The following is a 24,790-nucleotide window of genomic DNA, read 5'->3' on the forward strand; positions in this document are numbered from 1 at the left end:
GAAAAACGAAAATCTCAACTTTTCACATGAAAAATGTATATTTTCCCTCGCTTTACATATTCATTGTTGTATTCTAAAAACTGCTAAATACTAAAACACCTGACTGTCGCTTCAATGATAAATACTACAACTGGTTATTAATCAAACATTGTTATAATAATAATAATTTTAAAAAACTCACTTATTATTATTGTAGTTATAATACACAAATTTTATATTTAAAAAATAAAACTATCACTTTGGTGTGTAATATAAATTTAACTGTGTAAGTTTTTCACGTTACATTGCGAGTGACGCTGAAAAGGTGGTCCATAGTTTTTCTTTTGTTTACCCGGGTCCGGTTTTTACACGAGAGAGACCCCACGGTGGAGGCAAATAATATAAAAAAAAAAAAAAGAGAAAAAAGAGGAGGAAGAGGTTGGTAAACCAGTGAAACAGTGAAATATCTGTTGTAGTAAAATAAAGCGTCTTTTTCTGTTTTTGGAAATAATATTTGGCGTTTTATTTTGTAAAACTACTAAAACTAACTGTATTTTTTTTTTCCAGGATAAACACAATATTAAAAAAAAAAAACTACATTAAAATACTAATTGATAAAGCGAAAGAGAGTAAAAAAAAAAAAATAATAATTTAATCAACCAGTGATATATATTTTTGATTGAGTATTTAAATTTTTTGATGAAATTTTGATGCTTTTGATGGTCCAGGTCAGTCCAGGCAAAAACACAGACAAACACCACGATGAACACAGTGGTACTGTGATCCATTCACTACGTGGATTATTCCACAACTTTACAAGTTGATTATACAAAAACCACACATGACAATAATCATCATTATCAACATCACCACCATCACCATCATCATCATCATCTCTTATGTTTATTATTACTGTACTAACAGTTATTTATTTTATTCATTTCACTCTTTCATATTGCCAATTTTATTTATCTTTCTCTTTTTTCTGTTCATGTATAAAGTTTTTTTTATTTTTTTATTATTCATCATGGACTCTTTCTTTCCTTCATCATCAAGCTTCATTCTCACTTACTCTCACACTCGTTGGGCTCGTTGGTGTACCATCACAATAATAAATATCACTCTCTCAAAGTCTCAACATGTGTGTACATATATATATCTGTACTACTTTTTTTTTTTTTTTTTTTTTTGTACAAATATATATTCTTACTTTACTACTTATCTCACAGTGCAGTATTTTATTTTTTTTTTATACTTTTGTGCACATTTGTTTGTTGCTTCTTGAATGCGTCCCTGATGGATCATTTTTTTTTTTAGGACTGCATTCCTTTTAGCCACGTGCATCATCCCTCTTTTATAAATTTAGAAATATTTTTTTTTTTTTCTATATTACTACTAGCCTTTTTTTTTTATTTTAAAAATTTCGATTTTAATATTATTTTATTTGAGATTTTATTTAGGTCATTTCAGGTCGAAATCATGTGAGTATATTTCGTTTTTTTTTTTTTGGATATTTGGAACTTGTTTTTTCCAAGGACACCAATGGGTTTGAATAGAAAAAAAAGGCATCTATACTAAAAAAACCTTTGAAAAATAGAAATTAAAAAAAAAAAAAGGACAAATAGTGATTTATTTGTTTGTCGTATGGAATATCTAATGGATGAATAGTAAAATTTTATATTTCAGGTAAAAAAAATAAATGAAAAAAATAATGATATGAATTGTGAATTATGGAACAAAAGAATATTTAGCAAAAGAGTCATAGTCACAGCTGCAAGTCATCGCATAATTTTCTCTGCACTTGATGCTAATAATCACCATAATGAGAAAATTTAAAAATAAAAATATTTCATTGGTTTAAATTTATATCTACATAATACAAAAATAACTTGAATATATAAAAAAAAATTATATATTTTCCAAATAAAGTAAAGGAAATATTTACTGGATTAAAAATAAACAAATAAATAAAGGTCATATTATTTATTTATTTATTTTTTTATTCGTCAAATCAAACTGATTCATAACATCAACTTGATAACATTATTATTTTTTTTTTTTAAATTTTTTTTCTTCAATGTAATACAACATAGAAGTCACAAGTAATTCTTCGAAATGCAACAATATTCTATGAATTAAATTGAACACGTCAATGAATTTTTAAATTAAATAACAATTTTTAAATAATTCTTAACCTTTAAAATTTAAAGTGAATGAATTTTTTTTAAGATCATTTGACTCATTTATTACACTAATGATAAATAAATAAATAAGCAATTTCATTTACGCTATATGGTTTATTTTTTTTTTGTTATAAATAATTATCAAAATATATATCTGACATCATGATGAAGATATTTTTCATATTAAACTTGAGCTAATTATAATTATGATTTTATATACATCAAATGAATTCATCATTCAGTCTGGCTGCTGTTAAATGCATTTTATTTTTTTTACATGCTTAAATGTTAAAATATTCATTTGGCATTTATCATAATTCATTGTTGCTTTTGTTTGTTTATTAATTTATTTTTTGTTTAATTCATGTATTGTTGTATTGAAAATATTTATTGAAATCAATTTTTAATTTATTTACTCGATTTTTTTATTAGCTTATTAATTAGTTGATTTATTTATTTATTTAATTGTTTATTTATTTATTTATTTATTTATTAACTCAATTGTTTATATATATTTTATTTATAATATTATTTTCATGTTGAACGACAACAAAAAAATATTTCGATATTTGCTAAAATCAATTTTCAATTAATTTTCTCCAACTTTTATTTTGTTTATGAATTTTTCGATTTATTTATTTATTTAATTTTTATTTTATGTATTTATTAATTTATTAACTAAATTATTTTTATATTTAATTTATAATATTATTTCTATGTCAAAGAAAAAAAATATTATTTCGATATTTGCTAAAATTTTTACTCATTTTTTTTTTTTTTAAATTTTATTAATTAATTAATTAATTAAATTTTTATCAATTTATTTATTCATAAATTATTCCTTATCACTTGTTACTTCCTACAAATAATTATAACATCTGTTAAAAATATATTACCACATTTGATTATATTAAAAACTTTAAATTTTTATATAAAGAAAAAAAATATAATAAAAATAATAATATATAAATCAAGAGATGCAAGTAATATAGTGTGTTATCTTTTGATGATTCTTTTTCATTTTATATCATCTCAAAACGAAGACAACACGAATCAACACAAGCAATAATATACTCACATGCCGGTTTTAAATTTTAAACTGGGATGAACATAACAAGTAAGAACAAGTTTTTATGATACTCAGTCGATCGCCGACCGTCTCACTGTACAAACCTTCTACTATCTACTATTTGTGTTTATTAATAAAAAAAATAAAAATAAATATTAGATAAATAAAAGTGGTTAAGGAAAAATAATATCAAAAAAAAAAAACCAGTCACTACCATAATGGGTACATATCCAACTTGTTGAGTAATCAGTGCAACCAAAGATATCTATTTTTTTTTTTTTCTTCAAGTGTTATAAGCAAGATTAAATATATATATTTAAAGCAAAAATAAAATAATCATCAATGATTATTAAATAGTAGATAAAATAGTGTTTATTAAAATTTAAATAATTATTATCTTTTATTATTGACAAAACAATGACATCAGTATCGTCAAAAGACGATAGAAAAATGCGTATTAAAGAACAAAAAAAAATCAATGATAAATCATTAAAAATAATTAATGATGATCCTGGAATTAATCAGTCATTTTTAAATTTACCACCAGAAAATTTAAGTATATCACATTCAGATATTGAACAGGGTTTTAATAAATATAAAAAATGTCTTAAATTTGATAAGTCAACAATTCTAAGTTTAATTGCAATATTCATTGGACTTATTTGTATAACAATTGAGGCAATTAAATTACAAAAATTATTTGAAAATTCAAGAGACATTGATAATATTAAAAAAGACATGGAAATATTAAAAAATCGTTATTATGAAGAAGATTTATTGGATGAACTCAAAGCATTTGAAGAGCAGGTTATTTTTTTAATTTTTTTTAATGATAAAATTTTTTGTTATCACCTAGACATTATAAAATATTTAAAAATATTTTTTTATAATAATTCAAATGAACTTTGTAGTTTAAAAAATTTATCAGGTTATTGACCTTGAAAAAATTAATTATCAATTGAGTATATATTTTTGAAATGATTGTTATCGAAAAAATAAAAAAAAAAAAATATCTTTAATTTAGAAATAAAAATAAAGATTATATTTGAATTATTATAAAATTTATTAAAATAATACTTGGAATTAATTTGAAATAATAAAAATTAAACTATCATTAGTTTAAATTTTTACACGTGGGCGATAAAAGTCGGTGTGTTTGATAAAATTAACTATTTTTTTTCTTTTATTAAATAATATTTAATATGATGATTATTATTTTAATTAAAATAGTTGAATGCTGATGAAGGTGGAACGTTAAATTCAAAAATTGATGATGATGATTACGATACATATTATGATGATGATGATGATGATTATAAAAGTAATGAAAGTAATGATTATTCAAATGAAAATAATAATACAAAAATAAAGAAAAAAAAATTGATTGATCAATCAAATAAAAAACAAGACAATCCAAAGCATAATAAAAAAAAACGTTTTGTTTCAAATGAATCTGAATCAAGATTAATTGATGATAATAAATCATTGATTAATAAAACAATACCAAATAACAATGATGATGATGATGATAATAAATTTAAAAAATATCATAAAAATAACAAGATAAATAAAAATAGAAAAAAATCACAAATTGTTAGACGTAATTTACGTTCATCAAGAAATATATTTGCAGCAAATTATGAAGCTGATATGATGATGTTTCATCATGATGATGAACATACTGGTAATGGTAGAGCTAAACACAATGAGGGTATATTTAAAGCATGGAGATCAAGTGATTGGATGGATAGTTTAGGAATGAATCGTTATTTTACATTATCCAGAGATGGAAAATTAACTGTTCATGAATCTGGTGTTTATTTGGTATATGCACAAATTCATTATCTTGATGAACATGATGAAAATGGCTTTCATATGCTTGTTGATGGAACACCAATATTACAATGCATGGTAAACTATCTGATAAATCAAATGAATCATTTTTCTTTATAATAAATTAATGTATAATTTAATTGTTTAACATTGTTAGGTTTATAGTCCTGGAACTGGACACAAAAGTAGATCATGTTATTCATCACAAGTTACTTATCTCAAGTCAGGTAATCGTATTGTCATCAAAGATGTTGGACCAGCACGTTATACATTATTTCAACGTGATAAGAGTTTTTTTGGCTTGACAAAACTTGGTGATGTTAGACAACAACAATCAACACAATTGACCTGGCATTCATCACCATCATCATCATCATCATCAGCACCACAAAATTCTGGACGATGACTGTTGTATTATTTATAATTATTAATTACATTTATTATTAATTTTTATTTTGTTAAAATTCAAACAAGTATACCAAAACAATTTATAAATCATATTTTTTTTGTTTTTTTATTTATAAAATCTTCTCTGTGCTATAATATAAAATTTTTATTTCGAACACACGGTGTTTTTATTTATTATTAATATTATTATTATTCTTTAGTCTTAAATTGTACATATGGAAAAAAATTTAATGGTAATCTCATATTTGCATTTGATGTTTTTTAAAACAATTGTAAAATCATTAAATGCAAAATGTATTTTTGTTTTTTTAATACTAAAATTTTTTTTTTTCTTTTAATATTAATTGTCAATTTATAAGGCAAATTTATATTTTTTAAATATTATTTTGTCTCCAGGACGAGTCAAGTTATAAACCTTGCATTTAAAAAAATTCCTGGCGAGATTTTATGTTTTTTTTTTTTTTCTTTTTTCTTTTAACTAATACTGTTGTTACAATTTTCTTTTTTAACAGACAACTTATAGTTAATTATTATTTGTCTTAAATAACGTAATATAATCTATATACTAAAAAAAAAAAAATAATAATATTTATTGTTATATTTTTAATGGACGGATTATTATTTTTTTTTTTGTTAAATTTATAAATATTTTTTAATGAAAAATTTTCGAATTTAGTTTGTACAATTGCAGTTACTTAGGTCTATTATTTTATTAAATTAAAAATTTGCATGATTCATTGTTTATATGAGTAATGCAAAGTTGATTTAAAAAAAAATAATGTTATGAACTCACCGGATATCCGATGAAATCAGTGTGACAATATTTTATGTTATTTTGATTAGACAGTAGTCATCTATTGTTGATGAAATTATTATCAAATAATTGATACATAAAATATTTAAACTGCTGTTTGAGGAACGCCTTGTATTAAATGAGTTTTACTCTTAGTTGTTAGTGTATTTTGGCTGGAAGCTTTGTTCATACGTGGTTGTCCATTTGGTGAACTTGTTACAAATCCTTCACTTCTCATATCCTTTAATGAAACATTTGAATTTGATCTCAATGATGGTGTTGAACTAAATTTACGATTTTGTGCAAGACGTTCTTGTAATTTATTATCATTTTGTTTTGATAATTTTACTTTCAATGGTTGTGTATCACGATAATCAAGCATATTTTCTTTAGATGATCTTGTTGCATTTTCAATTCCTTCCGAGTGATCATCATCACGTACCATCAAAATATCTCCGTTAAAGTAGTGATCTGACTGTCTGTAAATACAAAACAAAACAATCATCAATAACAACAACTTGACTCCTCCAAAAAAAACAACAACAACAACAATTAAACACAATTTCTATGATTCAGTTGTTTTCTTTTTCAACTGTTACCTGCATAATGCCTTGCAGCTTGTGTTTTGCTGACATTTAATAAAATTAATTGTTAATATTTCCAAGAAAATTAATCATTAGTCATTAAAAAAAAATAATAAATTAAATTTTTACCTTTTAGCACTTTGCCAAAGCATAGAGCAAATACATGATACAACAAGAAGAATTAAACATGCTATTGATAATAACCAAAGTGCAATTTGTACTGGTGTATTTGATTGAAGCCAGTATTCAGTTATTGGTGGATATATTGGTAATAATCTTCCAATAACAGTTGGTAAATAATTAGTCCAAAATGCACTTTCAATTTGACGATAATTTAATAATATTGAACTGTTATATGTTGTATTTATATTTAAATATTTAAGATATCCTGGTTGTGCTTGTTCAAAATGTAAACCTCTTATTTGTGATATTGTTGGATTACCATATTTTGCAAAATTTGAATATGCTTTCATAAAAAAATGGCTCATATTACGATCATTCTCGGACCATTTATCACGATCAATTTTATATTTATCAGGAAAAAATTCTGAATCCATAAATGGTGCACCAGTTAACCATAAATATTCTGTATCATGTGGTACTCTATTCCAATGTGGTAAATTTAATGTTTCAACAGTTGTATTAAGAACATATAAATAAACTGGTATTTTTTTTTCAATTAATAATTTTGCAATTTTATCAAATGGTGCAACAAATAAAAAATCAGATAATAAATTTATGTATTCATCACGTATTAAAGTTTCATTATTTGGATCTGGCCAATGTGTATACATGTATTTAATAGCTTCATAAACACCAAGTGGATTTAATGTATAATTATAACGTAATACCATTTCCCATATTTTTTGTTTGAGCATTGTTTCATTAAATTTATATCCATCTTTTCTAAGAGTTTCATTATTTGCTGAAAAATCAAATAAATAAATTAATGAATGAATGAATTAACAATTTGATAATATAAATATTAATGTAAATAAAGTATACCAAGTATATAAGAAGCTTCTTGAGTTGTAACACCAGCCATATATTTAATATCTGGTCTAAATCTACCAGCTTTAATACTTTGTTCAGGTGTTTCATCTAAAAAATGCCAATCAGATGCACGCCATCCATCATACCAATTGTCTGATGGTACTTTAAAATCAACATCAAGCACAGGAGCCCAAGGAAACATACCAATATTTGGTTTTAATTCTGAATTACCTAATTCATATGGTCCACGTGAACTAATGCATTTAAATAATTTAAAATTACTCTCAATATTACAGCCTAAATTTGATGCATATACTCTTGATGTATTTTGTACACGATATTTATCAATAATTAGAGCCCAATCAGCAAGTGCTGAGCCTGATTGTGCAATAACTTTTGCTACCATGTGTCTTGTTTTTGGTGCAACCATTAATAAACCAGCACTTGCAGCACCAGAACCAGGTCCAAATAATGTTATGTCATTTGGATCACCATTAAAATTTTGTATATTATTATAAACCCATTGTAATGCCATTGCTTGATCAAGTATACCATAATTACCAGGACTACTTTCATCTGCAGTACTCAAAAAACCTAATAAACAAATGACAAAAAAATATTAACAATATCAATACAAATGATAGTATAAAATAAAATTTAATATAATTACCAAGTACACCAAGTCTATAATTAAATGTAACAACAATAACTTGATAAAAACCAGCAAGCATATGACCAGGAAATAAATTACTAGCTCCATGAATAAATTCACCACCATGTATATAAAACATAACTGGATATAATTTAGCAACACTTGATTCAACATTTGGACTAAATACATTTAAATATAAACAATCTTCATCAACATCACGAACTCCTTTAGTTGCACCAGTATAATTACTTGGTTGTGGACATGCTGGACCCCAATCAACAGCTTGCATCAATTGCCATGGACTAAAACAAAATGATTCATCAATAATTATAAATATATATTTAAATATAAAAATTTACCTTGGTGGTATTGGTGGTTTAAATCTTCCATTATGAGTTGGTGGACTTGCATAACGAATACCCAAAAAAACATCAACATTAGCAAGACTTTTTTCAGCAGCTGATCTCCATGGTTTATGTGCATCTTCTGGATTATCATATAGCTGTACTTTAAAACCTTGTACTTGACCATAATTTGTCGTAACAAATACATTTCTTTTAGTTTCCCAATTTTTTGAATCATCACGATATTTTCCCTGTAAATCTTCTCTCCATTTACCAAGTATACCTGGTGCAGAATACACTGATTCCTGTTCATCCTGCTATCATTTTATAAACATAAAAAAGTGTAACATTAGTTATTTAATAAATATACAATATATAAGCATGTAATTTTTTAATAACATATTATTAAACTTGGTTTTTTTTTTTTATTTTCTTTACGCTTGTCGGTTAATAGTTATTATCGCATTCCGTATGATGCATCAGTTCTAGTTAGCTGACTCATAAACCAACGAGTCAATGAAACTAGATAATAATATTTCATAATAATATTGTTTCTTTTAATTTTATCAATATGAAAATTTTAAATACAAATTTAATAAAACATTTAAGATTAAAAAATAAAAAATATTATTCACTTTCAAGTAAGTGAATTTTGTTTTATTTTTCAACGAGTAAATTACACACTGGCCTTGAGTAATACATACTGGATAAACAACTTGTACTTTCTATATTAAATTATAAAAAAATAACAAAATAAAAAAAAAATTGTATAACAAGGTTGAAAATAATGTTGTATTAAATAAAATGATTATAAAATATATTGTTTATAATAAAAATACTTACATTAAATTTATTTCTATCTTGAGGTTTATGATCTGGTCCACCTCTGTATATTGGATCTAGATAATTTGTTGATTGATAACCATATCTTCTGTCCTTGTAAACATAAGTTTGATGTCCAGTTTCACCTGGTGGTACATAAACACCACCACGATTATATTTACGTGAATCATCAATGAATGAATCTTGTGTATTAACAATAAATATAACATTTAAAAATAATAATAAAAATATTGTGACGCGCCCATTGAAGGCGTGTACTGTACGAGTATCCATTCCGCGATACTATGAATAAAAAAAATTTTATTTTTATTGATAAAGTCTTATTATTTGTAATACACATCTACATTGACACTTGTTGTTGTTGGGTTTGTTGTTGCGTATTATTATTATTATATTTTTTATGTATATGTGGGTACTCTCTTTTCCCTCTCTCACAGACAATCACCACTACCACCACCACCACCATCAGGCAAGCTCCTTCAACACTCAACACCAATTTTTTTTTATTTTCTTATCGTAATTAATGTGCCCCGAGCGGTGGCGCCTCCAATCGATGGTAATTTCTCCGGTGGTAATTTCTCCGGTGAAAATAAAAATTATTTCTTTTGTTTTCTCCGCAAAATCATGTGGTATGATACGAATAGCGAGTAGGTATATTTTATTGAAGTCTTTATAATCAGATGAATCATGACATGCTTTGTTTATATTATTTTGACATAAATCAACAATTATTTATTACAGTTTATTATTTAGAGCTTCTAGAGCAAAATACTTGGCTGAAAACCGATAGACAAAGAGCCATATCATAAAATCTGATAAATTGTATGGAGATTTCTGTCATTTTTGTTGTTCCCAGTAAATTGCCGGTATTGTAGAGCAGAAAAGATTCATGAACTTATTACTGCTCCGAAAATCAAAGTACAATTTACTCCAATTTGTGAAAATTAAATTGTTCTTATTGGTTTTATCATTTATTATTTTATTTATTAATTATTACAGAAATTGGATTAATTATTTGTTGCTAATTTTCGAAATATATTATCGAAATTACTCCGTATTACAAATAAATTTATTTGAAAGTTTTTATCGTCAATTTTATGAGTCAACTATAAATTAGTAATTCATAATTATCGTTAATAATAATATATTTTATTTTATAAAAAAATAAAAAAAGAATATTTACATGAAAAATAATAATGTATATAAAAAAATGAATTCATTTTCTAAATAGAAAAACATTTGCTAAAGTTGGCACCGTTACTTGTGGATTACTTATGATAATGAGTTTTTTTTTTTTTGTGTTTTTTTCTGCTCGTAATCCACATATTGTTGGGTAAGATTTCTGGGACACTAACCGCGGGCAAAAATCTACAAAAATATTTCCCCTTTTTATCTAGAATAATTCATTGATTTAATCTCAAAAAAATATAAGCTAAATATCAATATTAAATAAATAAAATTTATTCATCAATTCGAATTATAATACATTGCTTTTTTTATGCAGAAAATAATAATTTCATCTACAACTTTTAAAAATATTATTAATCATTAATAAAATATTGACTCGTTTGTAATATATTTGTAAAATAAATATACAATTTTTAAGTATTAAAAAAAATTTATTTGAATATTATTTTTAATCTTATCAGATGCCTAGTGTGACCCCCAAGAAGATAACAAAATATAAAAAAATATAGACCTCATAAATCCAATAAATAAAAAAATTCCATTTTCAAATAAATAAATAATAAAAATAATAATTTAAAATAGAAAAATAAATTGTTTGTTTGAATCTCAACAAGATCTGCAAACAGAAAATTGATAGAAAAAATTATTTAGAGTAAAAAAAAAAAAAAACTTATAAGAACATCTTGAACCTTTTACTTTAAAATTTTCATGGTCTTTTATCTGTTTTTCTCTCCCCTTGTTCTCTTTTGAGAGATTTGTATACTCGAGTGTCTTGCATACTGCAGCCGCCCAATTTTTATTTATTTTTTTTTTTATATTTCATTTTGGTGGATCACGTCGGTGGTTATTTGGATGTTGGTGTGTTGGTGTTGGTGAAGGTGGTGGTGGTGGCAGTGGTGATGGTGATGAGGATGATGATGACGGCAAGGGTGGGGGTGGTTGATGGTAGGTAGGAAAAAAAAGCAGCAGGCGAACCAGGGGCCCACTTGTTTTCGAATAAAATATTTTTGTGTATTCTGTCAGTTGTTGTCATACGTGATATACACACCACGACTTCACGAGAAACAAGATCACTCGAGATCGCGTTGCCAAAGTGGCAGCATCGGTGCGAGCTTGATAAATTTTAATTAAACTATTTAATATAAATATTAATTAATTAAAAGTATTCAATTCAGTGACTAATAAATTAATTTTTTTTAAATGACAACAATTGATCAATTAAAGTAATAAAAAAATTAAAAAAAAAACAAAGTTTTATTAATATCATAAAAGAGACAAGTTTCTACATAAGAGTTAAAGAAAAAAAAAATATGCTGTTCAATTAAAGCTCATTAAGTCTTGTTGAAGATATACATCAAGTCCACTTTGTTCAGTCTCAAGAATTTGTGGTGAAATATTCAAGTTGAAATAAAGTGTTTTTTGTTGTTGTTTAAAAAAAAAAAATAAATAAAAATGGCAACTGAATTGCCAAGAGATATTGATGCACAAATTGTTAATTTATTAACAAGAATATCATCAATTCGTGATGGTAATATACGTGAACGTACAATTGATCGTAGACAATCAATGTCAAATGAAATGAGAAGTCTTGAATTTTGGCGGGCAGTTGCTGTTGAGTGTTTTGCAACATTTTTATTTGTTCTTGTTGTACTTGGTGCTGCTGGTTCATCAAATGTTTATGGTAGTGGACTATCAGTATTAGCAACATCAATTGCATCTGGTTTTGCTATTGCTGCAATTTATCTTATATTTGGCCATATAAGTGGTAAGTTTAATCAATAAATAAATCAACCAATCAATAAATCAATCAATCAAATAAAATATGTATAATTAATTAATTAAAATGAATTACAGGAGGTCATGTTAATCCAGCAGTATCAATATCATTTGCTCTATCACGTAGAATATCAATACTTCGTGCTGGTTTTTATTTAGTTGCCCAATGTGGTGGTGGACTTGCTGGTGCAGCAATGCTTTATGGGTAAGTTTAAATAATATATATTACATCTCTCGTATATATCTCAAATTCTCAAGATACATTTCAAGTATAAAAGAGCACAAAGCAATTTAAAACAACCAACCCAAAAAAAAAATCATAATAATAATAATAAATGAGTTAAAAAGAGGCACGCGTAATTGGCGGTACGACGAAGGTATATACATTCAACATCGAGTTCGTCGCGCACCTGCCTGCTGCCTCACTGAATGTATGCACATAATAAATACACACACGTATACGTAAAGATAAGATTAAATGAGAGAGAGAAAGAAAAAAACAGCGAATAAAAAAATAAAATTACAAGGGGGTTTAAGGGGGCCGGTCTGACACTGAACCACCAACGCGGACGTGCCTTCCTCTTTCATCTTCTTCATCATCATCACCATAATAATCATCATCATCATCATCAACTTGGTGTTTTTTCCTTCTTTATATATTTTTTATCTTTCTCTCTCTTTCTTATTTTTTTGTGCATTTATATAGCATGTAGATATTTCGATGGTCCCGACAACCGGGCAGCTGGCGCAGATGTTTCTTCGTGGACCAAAAAGACCGAAAACAAGAATAAGAAAAAAAAAGAAAAATATATATATCGAGGCCTCGGTTGCTTGCTCAGTTATGTTAGCTTGATGGAAGAATCATGTGTGTGTGTGTGTGTATCAAAGGGGGAAATAAAAGAAGGGAAATTTTCAGAAGGAGAGATCGAGGATACTGTAAAGATAATAATGAATACCTGTACCACATTCATTTTTAAGGTGGAACATTATATTCATTTTTTTTTTCGGGTATGTCTGCGCGTGCCTTATGCGACCCCGAGGCCCTGGCAGCTGCTCCTTCTTGTCTTCTTTACTTATGACCTTTATTTTATTTTTTTTATATATTTAATATCATCTCGCTCCTTTTTTTATTAATCTCTTCTTTTTATCTTTTTTTTTTTATTTTTCATCCGTCATGTTGGGGTATTTAAGTCCCTTAAATTGCAAAAGATTTTAGTTTGAATTACTTGCAACTTTTTGACTCTCTGTTTTTGTATTACAAAATATATCAAGACTAATTTAAAAGAAAAAAATTTAAAAAAATTATATTCAAATTGCCGATGGATTCGATCTTCGGATATTTTTTTTTTCAAGAAATTCTTGGACTAAATGGGAATAAATTCTACGTTAAAAAATTATCTTGGCTACAAACTTGTGTCCTGGCAAAATAAAAAAAAAAATGCTTTGAAGTTTTTTATGTTAGGGGAACACAGGTCCAGGACACAATACACATGGGACAAAAAAAGGGGGTAACAAGTGTGCGATATGTACTGAAATAATAATCGAACAATACTCTAGTTAACCGGGTGACCATCAGGATATATATAACTTTTTTTTTTATTCTTCGTTGTTGAAGGTAGCTAAAGGGACAGTTAATTCAAAGAAAAAGTAAGAAGGGGGTTGTATCTCTTGGGAGTCATGTAGCCCAGTCATGACTACCCTCACCAAACAAACAATATAAAAATAAAAAAATAATATTGTAATATTGTTATATAAAAATTTTTTACCATGTGGGCACAATATGATTTAACACCACAAGTATTGCATAATTTTTTTTTTTATTATCTTGTGGTCAAATAAATACTCAAAAATAATGCCAATAAATTTATCAGTTGATTTTTCTACTTTTTTTTTTTATTTTTATTATTTTTGTATTTTATCATCTGCGCGGGATTTAATTGCGGATAAATAATATTTGAGTTAAGTATATAGAAATACCGATTTTTAAAATGAGTAGACGAAAGGTGGAAAGTTTGAAAGGAAACAGCTGGAAGGAAGCAGGTGTCGTTCGTGGTGGTCGAAACGCATGGTTGCTATTGAACAAAAAAATATAAATTTCAATAAAAAAAAATATTAAAGATATCTGATTTAGCTTGTCAATATTTCAATGATGAGTTGATTATTTTTTTAAATTATCAAATTAAATATTATATTATATGAATAACAATTTTTTAAATAATTTATTTTTAAAACAGTTATAATTTTTTATTGTTATCAATTCAATTTTTAATTTAAATATATATATTTTTTGACGAAACGTTTTACTTTAAATTGTCAAAGATGAATATGTTGACTCCAATATTGCCGGCTTTTCCTGTCTGAGCCCTACTTTGTGTTTGAATACTACTCGAACTCGATGCAATTCATCTCAATATACCGCTATATCCTGTGCTTTCATTCACATTTTATTTTCCGACAGCTATTCAGGAATAAAAACATAAAAAAAAAAAAAGTTGCTTTGAGGAAAATTGTATGAACGGACGTGTCAAAGTTAAAAAAAAATATATTTATATATGAAAAGACTGACCTAACAGAATGTAACCTACCCTATTCCTAGAAATATGTGATAAATTTTCATAGACACATAATAATTTCCTAGAATAAAAAAAAACCATATATATATAAATAAAAAAATTCTACAGTATAAATTTCAAGTCTTACATAAATTTACCAATATTAATTTGCTGGATTTTTTAACGTTAATAATTATTTTTTAAAGCTCACATTAATTACAAAAAAAAATCCCTCCATATGTTATTAATCAATAATGAATTATACTTAAATTTATATAATAAAAAAAAATAATAATTAATTTGAATTAATTACATACAAATGTCAATAAACATATGTACAATTTAATAATTAATTTACAAAAAATAAAAAAATCTTTTTAGACATTTTTTTGGAGTAAACCAAAAAAAAAAAAAAATCAGTGGGGGTGAGTTAACACTGCTGTTATTATAGATATTGGAAACATCTGGTGTATATGTAGCCAAATTATAAAAATGAATGTACAGTATCGTCTTTTATTCGTCTCTTTTTATTTTTTAATTCTTTGTGTATAAAAAAAAAGAAAAAGAAGCAAAAGGAAAATAATATGATGAAGAATAAGAGGGTGGCTTTTGGATCTAGAGATTCTAACATACAAGCAAGTAAAGCAACATGTGGCTGGCACGTGTTTCCCCCCCATAAAATCCACCGATTTTAAAATTTACCATATATATATTTATATCTACCATAGTACCATGGACACATGCATATGTCGTGATGAGGAACAAGAGAGGTTTATAAGACCAATATGAGGGGGAGGGATCATCCCGTATTTTTTTTATTTTATTTTTTTGGTTCGTTTCGGTCCTGCAGCTGCTGTTATGGGTCTTCCCTTCAAATTTCTTTACTTTAGTTATACTCAATTTTATTTTTTTATATATATTTTTTTTTTTCGTTTTTATATCATACCACTCAATAGAATCCCTGCTATGCTTTGGGTCTTCCATTCTTTCACTCTTTTATTATTTGCTCAAGAATTTTTATACCTGATGTCCTTTATTGAGGACTTGTATGTTAGATATAAAATTTTTATTTCTAAAAATATATATAATACTCAAAATTGTGTTGAATAATTTTATAATATACCTATATTTTTTTAAATTCAAAAAATATTCATTTTTAAAAACTTTATTTTCACTTCGAAGGCTCACTGTTTAATGAGTTCGCAAACAAGAAATAATAATTTGTACTTTAATTATATTTACTTTCTCTTATTTTTAAAAGAACAATTTTTTTTTTTTTTCTTGAATTAAAAACTCCTTGGAATCGGATGTCACGAAGTTTCACACGCCTCAAATTCAACGCTAAAATGAACATGAGTATATTTTTAATAAAAAAAAAAAAAAATTTTTGTGTAATAAAAAGAAGAAAGACTCGCTAAAAAAAGGAGAAATAAAAATTAAAAAAAAAAAAAAAAACTTGTTTCCTGTTCTTGGTCTTCTTGATGGTTGTTCATCATGTCCAGACTTATTTCGTCCCTTGTCGCTCTTGACAAGTCTATTATGAAAAAAAAAAAAAAAAATTAATAATCATATTGCTGGACATGTAATTCAGCATACATTACAAATGTATTACAGCCAATTGATGTGATGATAATACTAGGCTTAAATTCATACACATGACAATATCCCACGAAGATTTTTTTGCCTCATAAACTACCCTAATGCGTTCACATATTATTCTCGACACTAAAAAACACCCTGACAATATTCAAATTAAATTTTAAATCATTAGAAAATCACCCTAAAAAAAAAAAAAAACCCCAAAGAAAATTTTCCAACAATTAAAATTTAATTCAAAAATATAAATCCTTCTAATTTACTTTGTTGATAAATTATAGTCATCATCGTTAATCAATCAAAAATCTCATCATTTTAACAATTAAAATTTATTTTTTAAATTCAACTTTAATGTTTTTTTTTTTACTTGTTTGTAATGTCGATAAATAATTTATTGGTAATCGATTAATCAAGATTGAAATTAAGGGTGATGGAATAATAAAAAAAAAACAAGTGCGGTAAGTTTTTTGTGGTCGTGGTCGCGTGTAGATATATATATTAGGGTTGATATCAATAGCTCGTTAAATCCGTTGTTGAGGGTTTCATTTTTATACACACCCCAATGTGTGTATATAGATTGTTCGACACTTGAAATTTATTTAAAATGTATCACGCTCAATGTGAGTCAAAAAAGAAATAAAAAAAATAGAAAAGGGAGAGATATATATTTCCCCTTACCACTCCCTCATTTTATTTTATTTTTTTGCATTCACTATCCATTGCAGATATATGTCTGAAAAATAAAAAAACTATTCTATGATAGATATAGACAAGTATCACAACCCCGTGTGAAACATATAAAAATAAAATGCACAGGTTGGCCCTCAAGTCAAGTGCAGGGGAAAATAAAAATTAAAACATTTTCATTCTCCCCCCTTTTTTGTTGTATATAATTTTTAAGTCGAATCATTTTTTATTTTCATTTAAAGAGGGTTGAATTTTAAGATAAAAGGGGCGGGTGGGGGTCAGGTTGTCATGACCCTGTATGATTCGACAAGTTCGTTCTCCCTGTTGGAAAAAAAAAAAAAATCACACTGGGCTAATATAAACATTATAGCCCACAAGGGACACTTTTTCAAGTATATATATTTTTTTTTATTTGCTTCATAACAATTTGAAAGTTATATTTTCATAGCTTTCTACTGTGAGAGTTGAAATAAATAAATTGAAATGATTATCACATGAATTTCAACCGCATAAGGTCACCCATATGTGACCTTAATTAATATCAAAATCATAAATTTAATAATAATTTATATATATTTTTTTTTTTTGTTACAGTGTTAATGGAGCTCAGGCAATGCCACCAGCTGCTAATAGAAATATTCATGGTACTGATAAAATTTTGCTTGTTGAAATGTCATTGTCTGTACTTATTGTACTTGCTTATTTAAAATGTGAATCAGTTAAAAAAATTGCTGTTCTTGGATCATCAAAACCAGCTGGTGTTTTAGCTGCTGCATATACTGCTGCAACATTAGTATCTGTAAGTATAAATATAAAAGTAAATTAACATTTTAATAATGGCATTTTATTATATAACTATAATGTTTTGTTTTTTTATTTTTAAAAAATAGAATCCATATTTAAATCCTGCAAGAGCATTGGGTCCAGCATTTGTAACAAACCGTTGGGATAATCAATGGGTATATTGGGTTGGACCAATTGCTGGTGGTGCATTAGCAGCAATGATACATGAATATGTATTGAGTCCAAAACGTTCACGTAATTCACATGATATTGATGACATTGAAAGTTCATCAATGCGATCAGATGAAGATCCATATGATGATTTAGATAAACAAACTGGACCAAAATATCCAGGTGGTTATGCAACATATCGTCCAGTTGCTGGTGCATCATCAATATATTCACCACCACCAAGTGCAATTGAACGTGTTGAATCAATATATGGTGGTACAAAATCTCTATATTGTAAATCACCACCATTAACACGTGCAAATTTAAATAGATCACAATCAGTATATGCTAAATCAAGTGCATCTGGACGTGATGGTTTTATAATACCAAAACCAGGACCATTAGTACCAGCACAAAGTTTATATCAAATGAGAATTGGACAAAGTAATATGCCAGGACCAACAACAAGAGAACAACAACCAATAACAACAAGTATAACAGGACAAAATATAACACAACAACCAACACAAAATCATAATAGTACAAATCAAAATATGCAAAATCAATTACAACAATGTACACAAAGTATTTATGGTATACGTGGTGTTTCAACAAGTGTTAGTACTAGAGAAAATGGTATTTATGGTGTTACAACATCAAGTATTTATGGTAGAGCACCAGCACCACCTCCACCACCACCACCAGTTATATCACAAAGTCCACAAGGACCATCATCACAAATTAATCAACAAGTTCAACAACAACAACAAGTCCAACAACAAGTTCAACAGCAACAACAACAGCAGCAGCAGCAACAGCAACAACAACAACCAGAAGCTTCTGGTAGTGTAAGAAGACCAGAGAGTATGTATGGACATGTATCAAGAAGAAGTGATGATTCAGCATATGGTAGTTATCAAGGATCAAGCAGAGGTAATTATGGAAAAATACCAGGACCACCACCACCACCAGGCTGGAGTCATCATTCTGAACAAAATAGACCAAGTCCAGTTGCTGGTCCACTTCAACAAAATCATAATCAACAGAGTAATTATCAGAGAAATTCACCTAATCCACAGTATTGACTATAAAATTAATATATTAATATAATATTATTTTTAAAATAACTATAAATAAGATATTGATTTAAATAAATATAATAATTAAATTAAAAATTTTAATAAAACAAGACTGTAAATATTATAAATATATATAAAAACCTTTTTTTTTTTTTTAAATTCATTTTTTTTTTTTTGTAATTTTTATTATTTTATTTTTTTTATAATTAAAATGAATAGGACAACTTGATTATAAGCTATAATTGTTGCATGTATGTGAGTATAATTATTATTGAAAAAGTCGACAATAAAATATTTGTAATAATTCAATAATTTGTTTTTAATTGTAAACATTTTTTTTTTTTTTATATTAATTAATGTTGTTTTAATAAATTATTACTCAATCAAAAATGTCAAGCATTATTTTTGTTTATATTTAATCTTAAAGGACAATTTCAATGTTTTTTTTTTTTATGTAATAAGTATATAAAATGCTTGTGTTATATTATTAATTATGTTTGGTAATATTTTTTAAATCTTTTTTACGGTGAAAAAAAAGAATGGAAATAATGAAAGTTTAACCCCATTGGTCTTCTGATCGTCCAAATTTAAATGTCAATGAACCCAAGAAGATTAAAAAGTTTTGTAAAAACAAAGCAAATCCTGGCCAGCTGTGTGTAGCTTCTGAAAAAAAACATTTAAATTAATAGTTTTTATGAATATTTGTTATTGTTGATGAGTCAAATCAATAGACAAACTTTCTGACTTTAATTATAAAATATATATTATTGTCTTACTTGTTGAAACAAAATCAGCTATGAGTATCCAAAATGAAGCAATAACTGCTGAAAAACCCATGACAAAACCCAAGAAAATCCAGCCTCCTGCACCTCGAGAACCAAGGCAGCCACCATTGTAAGCATCACCTCTGATTTGAGAATTTGTCACTGAGTTAACCCTGTAAAACAATAAAATTTCACATTACCACATTGCTAACTGACATTAAAAAAATAAAAGTACATACATAACAAGTGATAATGTTCCAAAAATACCACAGATATGATAAGTACTGAATATTTGTTCTGGATAAACAGCATGAGCATCAATCATCAACCACCAACCAGTAAAAAACTATAACAAATAAAAATATTAAATTAACAAACAAATATATATTGTACCTAATAAAAATATTATTGTCATAATATCCATGACAAATAATACATACCAAAATACCAGCAAGCATTGACATTAATGCATTTCTTTTTTCTCCAGCTTCAAACCAAACACAAGTTGGCATTTGAACATTTTCCAAACACGGCATTTTTTTTTTGTTATTTAAATTAATCAATTATATTTCCCACAATTATCAATAATATTATCAAAATAATATCGTACAAAATTTATTATTATTTTTTATTTATGTTGATCATTGAAATAAAATTTAACCTCAAATTTGACAGCTGAAATTTTTTTGATCCTGCGCAATTATTGAGCATGATAACAGTAGATAACTTTTTTATCATCAAGATGTCTTGTTTTTTTTTTTTTGACAGTCACAAACACCAACAAAAACAGGGTAATATTATTTTAGATAAAAAAAAACGTAAATCAGCATAACAATATCATTGGAAAATCTCAGTCTCGTGTCTCATCTTGGTCCACCAGGTCAAGAGACACCAGGACTAAGTTTATGTGTTTATTTTCATTGCTCTAATTATATTTAATAATACAAAGTATTATATTTAATTTAAAAATAAATATAACAGTTGATAATTAATTTTGAAATAAATATCAATTAAAAAAAATAAATATAATTAATCATGGATCCAGAGGCATTTTTGGATATGGCTAATCAAGTCGTTAAATTAAAAATGTATCCATATTTTGATATTGCCCATTGTGTACTATGTGCTTTACACGTCAGAGAAGATTTAGGACCCGGTAAGTTTATGCATTTTATCGAGCAACATCACAATTTCTATATTTAAAACTCAGCATGGGGAGACTTTTTCTCTTTCTTTCTTTTTTCATTTTCATTTTCATTTATATACCTGATGATGATGATATATATTTTTTATGCTACTTGACATATTTTTTTATCTATTTGTTGATCCAATTATTTGAATACATATAATATTATTTAATTATTATTATTTAAATATAAAAAATACATTGATAATTTAATATTTAAAAATAATTTTTTTATTATCATTATAAATAATTGTAAATTTTCAATTTGGCTCAATTTCATTATTTTTTTTATTTTTATTAACGTTGGCTGCACAAGCTGTTCTATTTTTAAAATTCTTGGTACTTTTGGAAATCTCGTCATTCTGTCATTTTAGAAATTGAATATTATAATTTAAGTAATATTATATATTTGATGAGACAAAATAATAAATGATTGATGTTAAAGTTGAGAGGAAAAAATGAAAGAAAAATAATAGGTTTTGATTGTTTGTTTTATTGATTGATTGATTTGTTTTTTTCATGTTATTTCAGGGGCACAAGCATTTTCTAGAAAACATCCAATGTCATGTTGGCTATCTTATATGCTGGTGGTATTTGCTGGTGGTATGCTATGTAATGGACTACTTGGAGAACCAATTATTGCACCACTTAAAAATACTGGTCAAATAATTGTTGCATGTGCAGTCTGGTATTTTAAATATTATAATATTAAAAATTATTTTCTTTAATTTTTTAATGATTTTTTATATATTTTTTTTCAAGGTATGTTATTTTTTATACTCCATTTGATATTGGATATAAAATTGCAAAATTTTTACCAGTTAAAATTGTTTGTTCAGCAATGAAAGAAATATACAGGTAATCGAAATTCGAAATTCGAAATTTCAAATTATAAAATAGAAAAATTAATTGTAATTTTATATTTTGAAGGTGTAAAAAAGTTTATGATGGTGTAACACATGCAGCTAAAATTTATCCATCTGCTTATATTATCATGGTAATCATTGGAACATTGAAAGGTAATTTAATTTATAATATTTTTGTTAGCTGTGTTTAGTAAGTAATTATTTCGATTTATTTTTCAAATAGGAAATGGAGCTGGATTTACAAAATTATTTGAAAGACTCATGAGAGGAGTTTGGACACCAACAGCAATGGAATTTATGCAGCCAAGTTTGTAAGTTATCATAAATTAAAATCAATGATATTTATAATGATAAATATTTTTTATCATTGATTAATTTCAGCCCAACAAAAGCATCGATGGTTGCTTCGATTATATTTGTTCTTGATAAAAAGACTGATTTTATCTCAGCACCACATTCACTTGTTTACTTTGGAATTGTAATATTCTTCGTTTATTTCAAGGTATGTAATTTTGTATTATTATTTTTGATAATAATTTATATAATTAAATTTTTAATTAATCAACAGTTGTCTTCAATCTTGTTGGGAATACATGATCCATTTGTACCATTTGAAAATTTATCTTGTGCTTTATTCCTCGGTGGAATTTGGGATTCACTTGCCAAATTAATGGGACGTGGACAAGTCAAAGACGAAAAAACCGAATCAAAAAAGACAAATTAAATTATTAAAAATTAATAATAATTAAAAGAAAATTTCTTTTTTTTTTTCTTTAGTGATAATAAATCTAGTCAAGTTTCAAGTATTTTAAACATAAAAACAATGCAAAAGATTCTTCAAATATTATACTAAAGGGAAAAAAAAAAAATTTATGAATTTTTAATAATTATCAGCTTCCATGTCATCAATGACTTGCAGCAAGACATCTTGCCATCATTATAAATCAAAATTTTAATACTTAATTAATCGTTAAAGTAAAAAAACAAAAATAATTGTCAAAAATATTTTTGTCATGTGATACAGAATTTTGGAATATTTAATAATTAATTCTGTTGTAATATCATGAATTATATTTACAACTTGATACTTATAATAAAGATAATTTTTCTGCACTTGTAAATTTATATAAAATACAATTTTTATGATAAAATATTTTTCATTAAATATCAAGTTATATAAATCAAAAAAAAAAAATTTGTATAATTAGCAAAAGATCCAAAGATTCATGTCACTGATACTGGTAAAGTTCAAATAAATAAAAAAAAATGATAAACAATATAAAATTATTGATTAATATATTTTATTTAAAATAATGATGATAAAAATTCTGATGGTGTATCTTCTTTGTTAATTTGTTTTTTCTTTTTTCTAATATTGTCATCAGTATCACGTTGTTTAATTTCTGGTGCAATGAAATTTGCATCAATACCTTTTTGTTGTTGCTTGGCAAGAATTTTTTTACTACTGTCGATATTTTGAGCAAAGAAATTAACTTCTCTTTTAACCTGTGCAATTTCAGCTGATATACGTTGTTTACGAACAGCTCTTTCGTAGGACAATCGTTCAGTCAAGTGAAGCCATTTGAATCTTTAAAAATAAATACATCAAAATTAACATTTATTGGCACTTTTTAAATCAACGAAATAATTATTATTTATTAATTATTAATTACCTTGGAAGATATTTTATGTTCCACATAACATCGTAAAATTTACTTTTTTTTCTTGATGATATTTGGGTATTATTTAGTGTTGCTGCTACATGTTTTGCAATTTTTTTACTTTCAAATTCTACCCATCCTTCAGTAAAATGTTTCGATGCAACCTTTTTTTTTTTTTTAATTTTTTTTTCTCCTTTTTGTTCAATTTCTAAATAAAAAACAAAAATTTTTATTGAAAATGTTATTGTATTTATTTAATAAATAATTAATTTAATAATATTTTTACCTGTTGGAGCAAGCTGTAAATAAACACGATCAATTTTTCCATATTCTGAAAATATTTCTCTAACTTTAGTAACATTCATAAATCTTGGTATCGATGACAAATAAACAATTCCACGTTTTTTTCTTTTTTCATTAACTAACAAATGATTTTTAGATGTTTTTTTTTCTTTTTCATCTTCAACATTTGTTGTCTCGTTATTCACCTCCATTTCACTATCGTCTGACATTTTATTAAATTTAATAATTAACAAACAATTATTATTTATTACAAGTAAACAAATTAATTTTTTTGTTTATTATTTTTTAGGCTAGCCTACAACATGTGAGTTATTCTCTCTCTCTCTGCTCTCTCTTAACCCTCTCTTTTTTTTTTATTAAAAAATTTCTTTATCAAGAAAAGTAATTGCCTGACACCTGTCAGAAAACATTTTTACCAGCCAGACATTTTTTTTTTCCAACCAATGGGATCCAAGTAGAATACAAAGAAAACCATTTGATTGGTTCAACTCTAAATT

At 26.0% G+C, this 24,790-nt stretch overlaps 6 protein-coding genes across 8 annotated transcripts; 3 read left to right on the forward strand and 3 right to left on the reverse strand.

The window, feature by feature from the left end:
• The first annotated feature begins 3,246 nt into the window (after window positions 1-3,246).
• Window positions 3,247-5,558, forward strand: LOC122851351 (protein eiger). The gene is made up of 3 exons (XM_044150518.1): window positions 3,247-4,038; window positions 4,462-5,142; window positions 5,222-5,558. The coding sequence occupies exons 1-3, from the start codon at window positions 3,649-3,651 to the stop codon at window positions 5,468-5,470; spliced, it is 1,320 nt and encodes a 439-aa protein (XP_044006453.1). The 5' UTR covers window positions 3,247-3,648; the 3' UTR covers window positions 5,471-5,558.
• Window positions 5,559-6,036: 478 nt separating this feature from the next.
• LOC122851350 (neuroligin-4, X-linked) lies at window positions 6,037-10,101 on the reverse strand. Of its 3 annotated transcripts, XM_044150517.1 has the most exons (7): window positions 9,682-10,101; window positions 8,854-9,155; window positions 8,513-8,796; window positions 7,855-8,436; window positions 6,979-7,774; window positions 6,865-6,893; window positions 6,582-6,744 (listed from the first exon to the last, which is right to left on the reverse strand). In XM_044150517.1, exons 1-7 carry the CDS (start codon window positions 9,952-9,954, stop codon window positions 6,710-6,712), a joined length of 2,301 nt encoding a protein of 766 aa, XP_044006452.1. In that variant the 5' UTR covers window positions 9,955-10,101; the 3' UTR covers window positions 6,582-6,709. The 3 variants fall into 3 exon arrangements, with proteins under 3 accessions (XP_044006451.1, XP_044006450.1, XP_044006452.1); XM_044150516.1 differs by lacking the exon at window positions 6,865-6,893 and having other exon boundaries at window positions 6,037-6,744; window positions 8,854-9,152; window positions 9,682-10,074; XM_044150515.1 differs by lacking the exon at window positions 6,865-6,893 and having other exon boundaries at window positions 6,037-6,744; window positions 9,682-10,071.
• A 1,792-nt stretch (window positions 10,102-11,893) lies between these two features.
• On the forward strand, window positions 11,894-19,614 carry LOC122851352 (neurogenic protein big brain). The gene is made up of 4 exons (XM_044150519.1): window positions 11,894-12,634; window positions 12,724-12,850; window positions 18,075-18,279; window positions 18,371-19,614. The coding sequence occupies exons 1-4, from the start codon at window positions 12,322-12,324 to the stop codon at window positions 19,517-19,519; spliced, it is 1,794 nt and encodes a 597-aa protein (XP_044006454.1). The 5' UTR covers window positions 11,894-12,321; the 3' UTR covers window positions 19,520-19,614.
• Window positions 19,615-19,653: 39 nt separating this feature from the next.
• On the reverse strand, window positions 19,654-20,940 carry LOC122851355 (transmembrane protein 50B). Its single transcript, XM_044150523.1, has 4 exons — window positions 20,718-20,940; window positions 20,517-20,623; window positions 20,290-20,450; window positions 19,654-20,176 (listed from the first exon to the last, which is right to left on the reverse strand). Exons 1-4 carry the CDS (start codon window positions 20,811-20,813, stop codon window positions 20,070-20,072), a joined length of 471 nt encoding a protein of 156 aa, XP_044006458.1. The 5' UTR covers window positions 20,814-20,940; the 3' UTR covers window positions 19,654-20,069.
• A 108-nt stretch (window positions 20,941-21,048) lies between these two features.
• On the forward strand, window positions 21,049-23,613 carry LOC122851353 (trimeric intracellular cation channel type 1B.1). The gene is made up of 7 exons (XM_044150520.1): window positions 21,049-21,433; window positions 21,995-22,151; window positions 22,226-22,321; window positions 22,394-22,482; window positions 22,553-22,640; window positions 22,711-22,831; window positions 22,898-23,613. Exons 1-7 carry the CDS (start codon window positions 21,313-21,315, stop codon window positions 23,051-23,053), a joined length of 828 nt encoding a protein of 275 aa, XP_044006455.1. The 5' UTR covers window positions 21,049-21,312; the 3' UTR covers window positions 23,054-23,613.
• Window positions 23,614-23,615: 2 nt separating this feature from the next.
• Window positions 23,616-24,605, reverse strand: LOC122851354 (activator of basal transcription 1-like). Its single transcript, XM_044150522.1, has 3 exons — window positions 24,277-24,605; window positions 24,003-24,198; window positions 23,616-23,917 (listed from the first exon to the last, which is right to left on the reverse strand). The coding sequence occupies exons 1-3, from the start codon at window positions 24,500-24,502 to the stop codon at window positions 23,635-23,637; spliced, it is 705 nt and encodes a 234-aa protein (XP_044006457.1). The 5' UTR covers window positions 24,503-24,605; the 3' UTR covers window positions 23,616-23,634.
• Window positions 24,606-24,790: the final 185 nt, after the last annotated feature.

This window comes from Aphidius gifuensis, linkage group LG3, assembly GCF_014905175.1.
Source record: "Aphidius gifuensis isolate YNYX2018 linkage group LG3, ASM1490517v1, whole genome shotgun sequence".
Classification (NCBI taxonomy): Eukaryota; Metazoa; Arthropoda; class Insecta; order Hymenoptera; family Braconidae; genus Aphidius; species Aphidius gifuensis.

What these genes read in the sequence shown, in the direction of transcription:
- LOC122851351 (XM_044150518.1), top strand. Translation starts at nt 3,649, where the DNA reads ATGACATCAGTATCGTCAAAAGACGATAGAAAAATGCGTATTAAAGAA. An exon ending in TCAAAGCATTTGAAGAGCAG is followed by an intron (nt 4,039 to 4,461) that starts GTTATTTTTTTA and finishes TAATTAAAATAG; the next exon opens with TTGAATGCTGATGAAGGTGG. An exon ending in CACCAATATTACAATGCATG is followed by an intron (nt 5,143 to 5,221) that starts GTAAACTATCTG and finishes TAACATTGTTAG; the next exon opens with GTTTATAGTCCTGGAACTGG.
- LOC122851350 (XM_044150515.1), bottom strand. Translation starts at nt 9,954, where the DNA reads ATGGATACTCGTACAGTACACGCCTTCAATGGGCGCGTCACAATATTT. An exon ending in AAACCACCAATACCACCAAG is followed by an intron (nt 8,797 to 8,853) that starts GTAAATTTTTAT and finishes ATTTTGTTTTAG; the next exon opens with TCCATGGCAATTGATGCAAG. An exon ending in CTTTGGCAAAGTGCTAAAAG is followed by an intron (nt 6,745 to 6,978) that starts GTAAAAATTTAA and finishes TTGTATTTACAG; the next exon opens with ACAGTCAGATCACTACTTTA.
- LOC122851352 (XM_044150519.1), top strand. Translation starts at nt 12,322, where the DNA reads ATGGCAACTGAATTGCCAAGAGATATTGATGCACAAATTGTTAATTTA. An exon ending in TATATTTGGCCATATAAGTG is followed by an intron (nt 12,635 to 12,723) that starts GTAAGTTTAATC and finishes AATGAATTACAG; the next exon opens with GAGGTCATGTTAATCCAGCA. An exon ending in GGTGCAGCAATGCTTTATGG is followed by an intron (nt 12,851 to 18,074) that starts GTAAGTTTAAAT and finishes TTTTTGTTACAG; the next exon opens with TGTTAATGGAGCTCAGGCAA.
- LOC122851355 (XM_044150523.1), bottom strand. Translation starts at nt 20,813, where the DNA reads ATGCCGTGTTTGGAAAATGTTCAAATGCCAACTTGTGTTTGGTTTGAA. An exon ending in CAATGCTTGCTGGTATTTTG is followed by an intron (nt 20,624 to 20,717) that starts GTATGTATTATT and finishes TATTTGTTATAG; the next exon opens with TTTTTTACTGGTTGGTGGTT. An exon ending in GGAACATTATCACTTGTTAT is followed by an intron (nt 20,451 to 20,516) that starts GTATGTACTTTT and finishes ATTGTTTTACAG; the next exon opens with GGTTAACTCAGTGACAAATT.
- LOC122851353 (XM_044150520.1), top strand. Translation starts at nt 21,313, where the DNA reads ATGGATCCAGAGGCATTTTTGGATATGGCTAATCAAGTCGTTAAATTA. An exon ending in GCAATGAAAGAAATATACAG is followed by an intron (nt 22,322 to 22,393) that starts GTAATCGAAATT and finishes TATATTTTGAAG; the next exon opens with GTGTAAAAAAGTTTATGATG. An exon ending in TATTCTTCGTTTATTTCAAG is followed by an intron (nt 22,832 to 22,897) that starts GTATGTAATTTT and finishes ATTAATCAACAG; the next exon opens with TTGTCTTCAATCTTGTTGGG.
- LOC122851354 (XM_044150522.1), bottom strand. Translation starts at nt 24,502, where the DNA reads ATGTCAGACGATAGTGAAATGGAGGTGAATAACGAGACAACAAATGTT. An exon ending in TTTACAGCTTGCTCCAACAG is followed by an intron (nt 24,199 to 24,276) that starts GTAAAAATATTA and finishes TTTTTTATTTAG; the next exon opens with AAATTGAACAAAAAGGAGAA. An exon ending in AACATAAAATATCTTCCAAG is followed by an intron (nt 23,918 to 24,002) that starts GTAATTAATAAT and finishes TTATTTTTAAAG; the next exon opens with ATTCAAATGGCTTCACTTGA.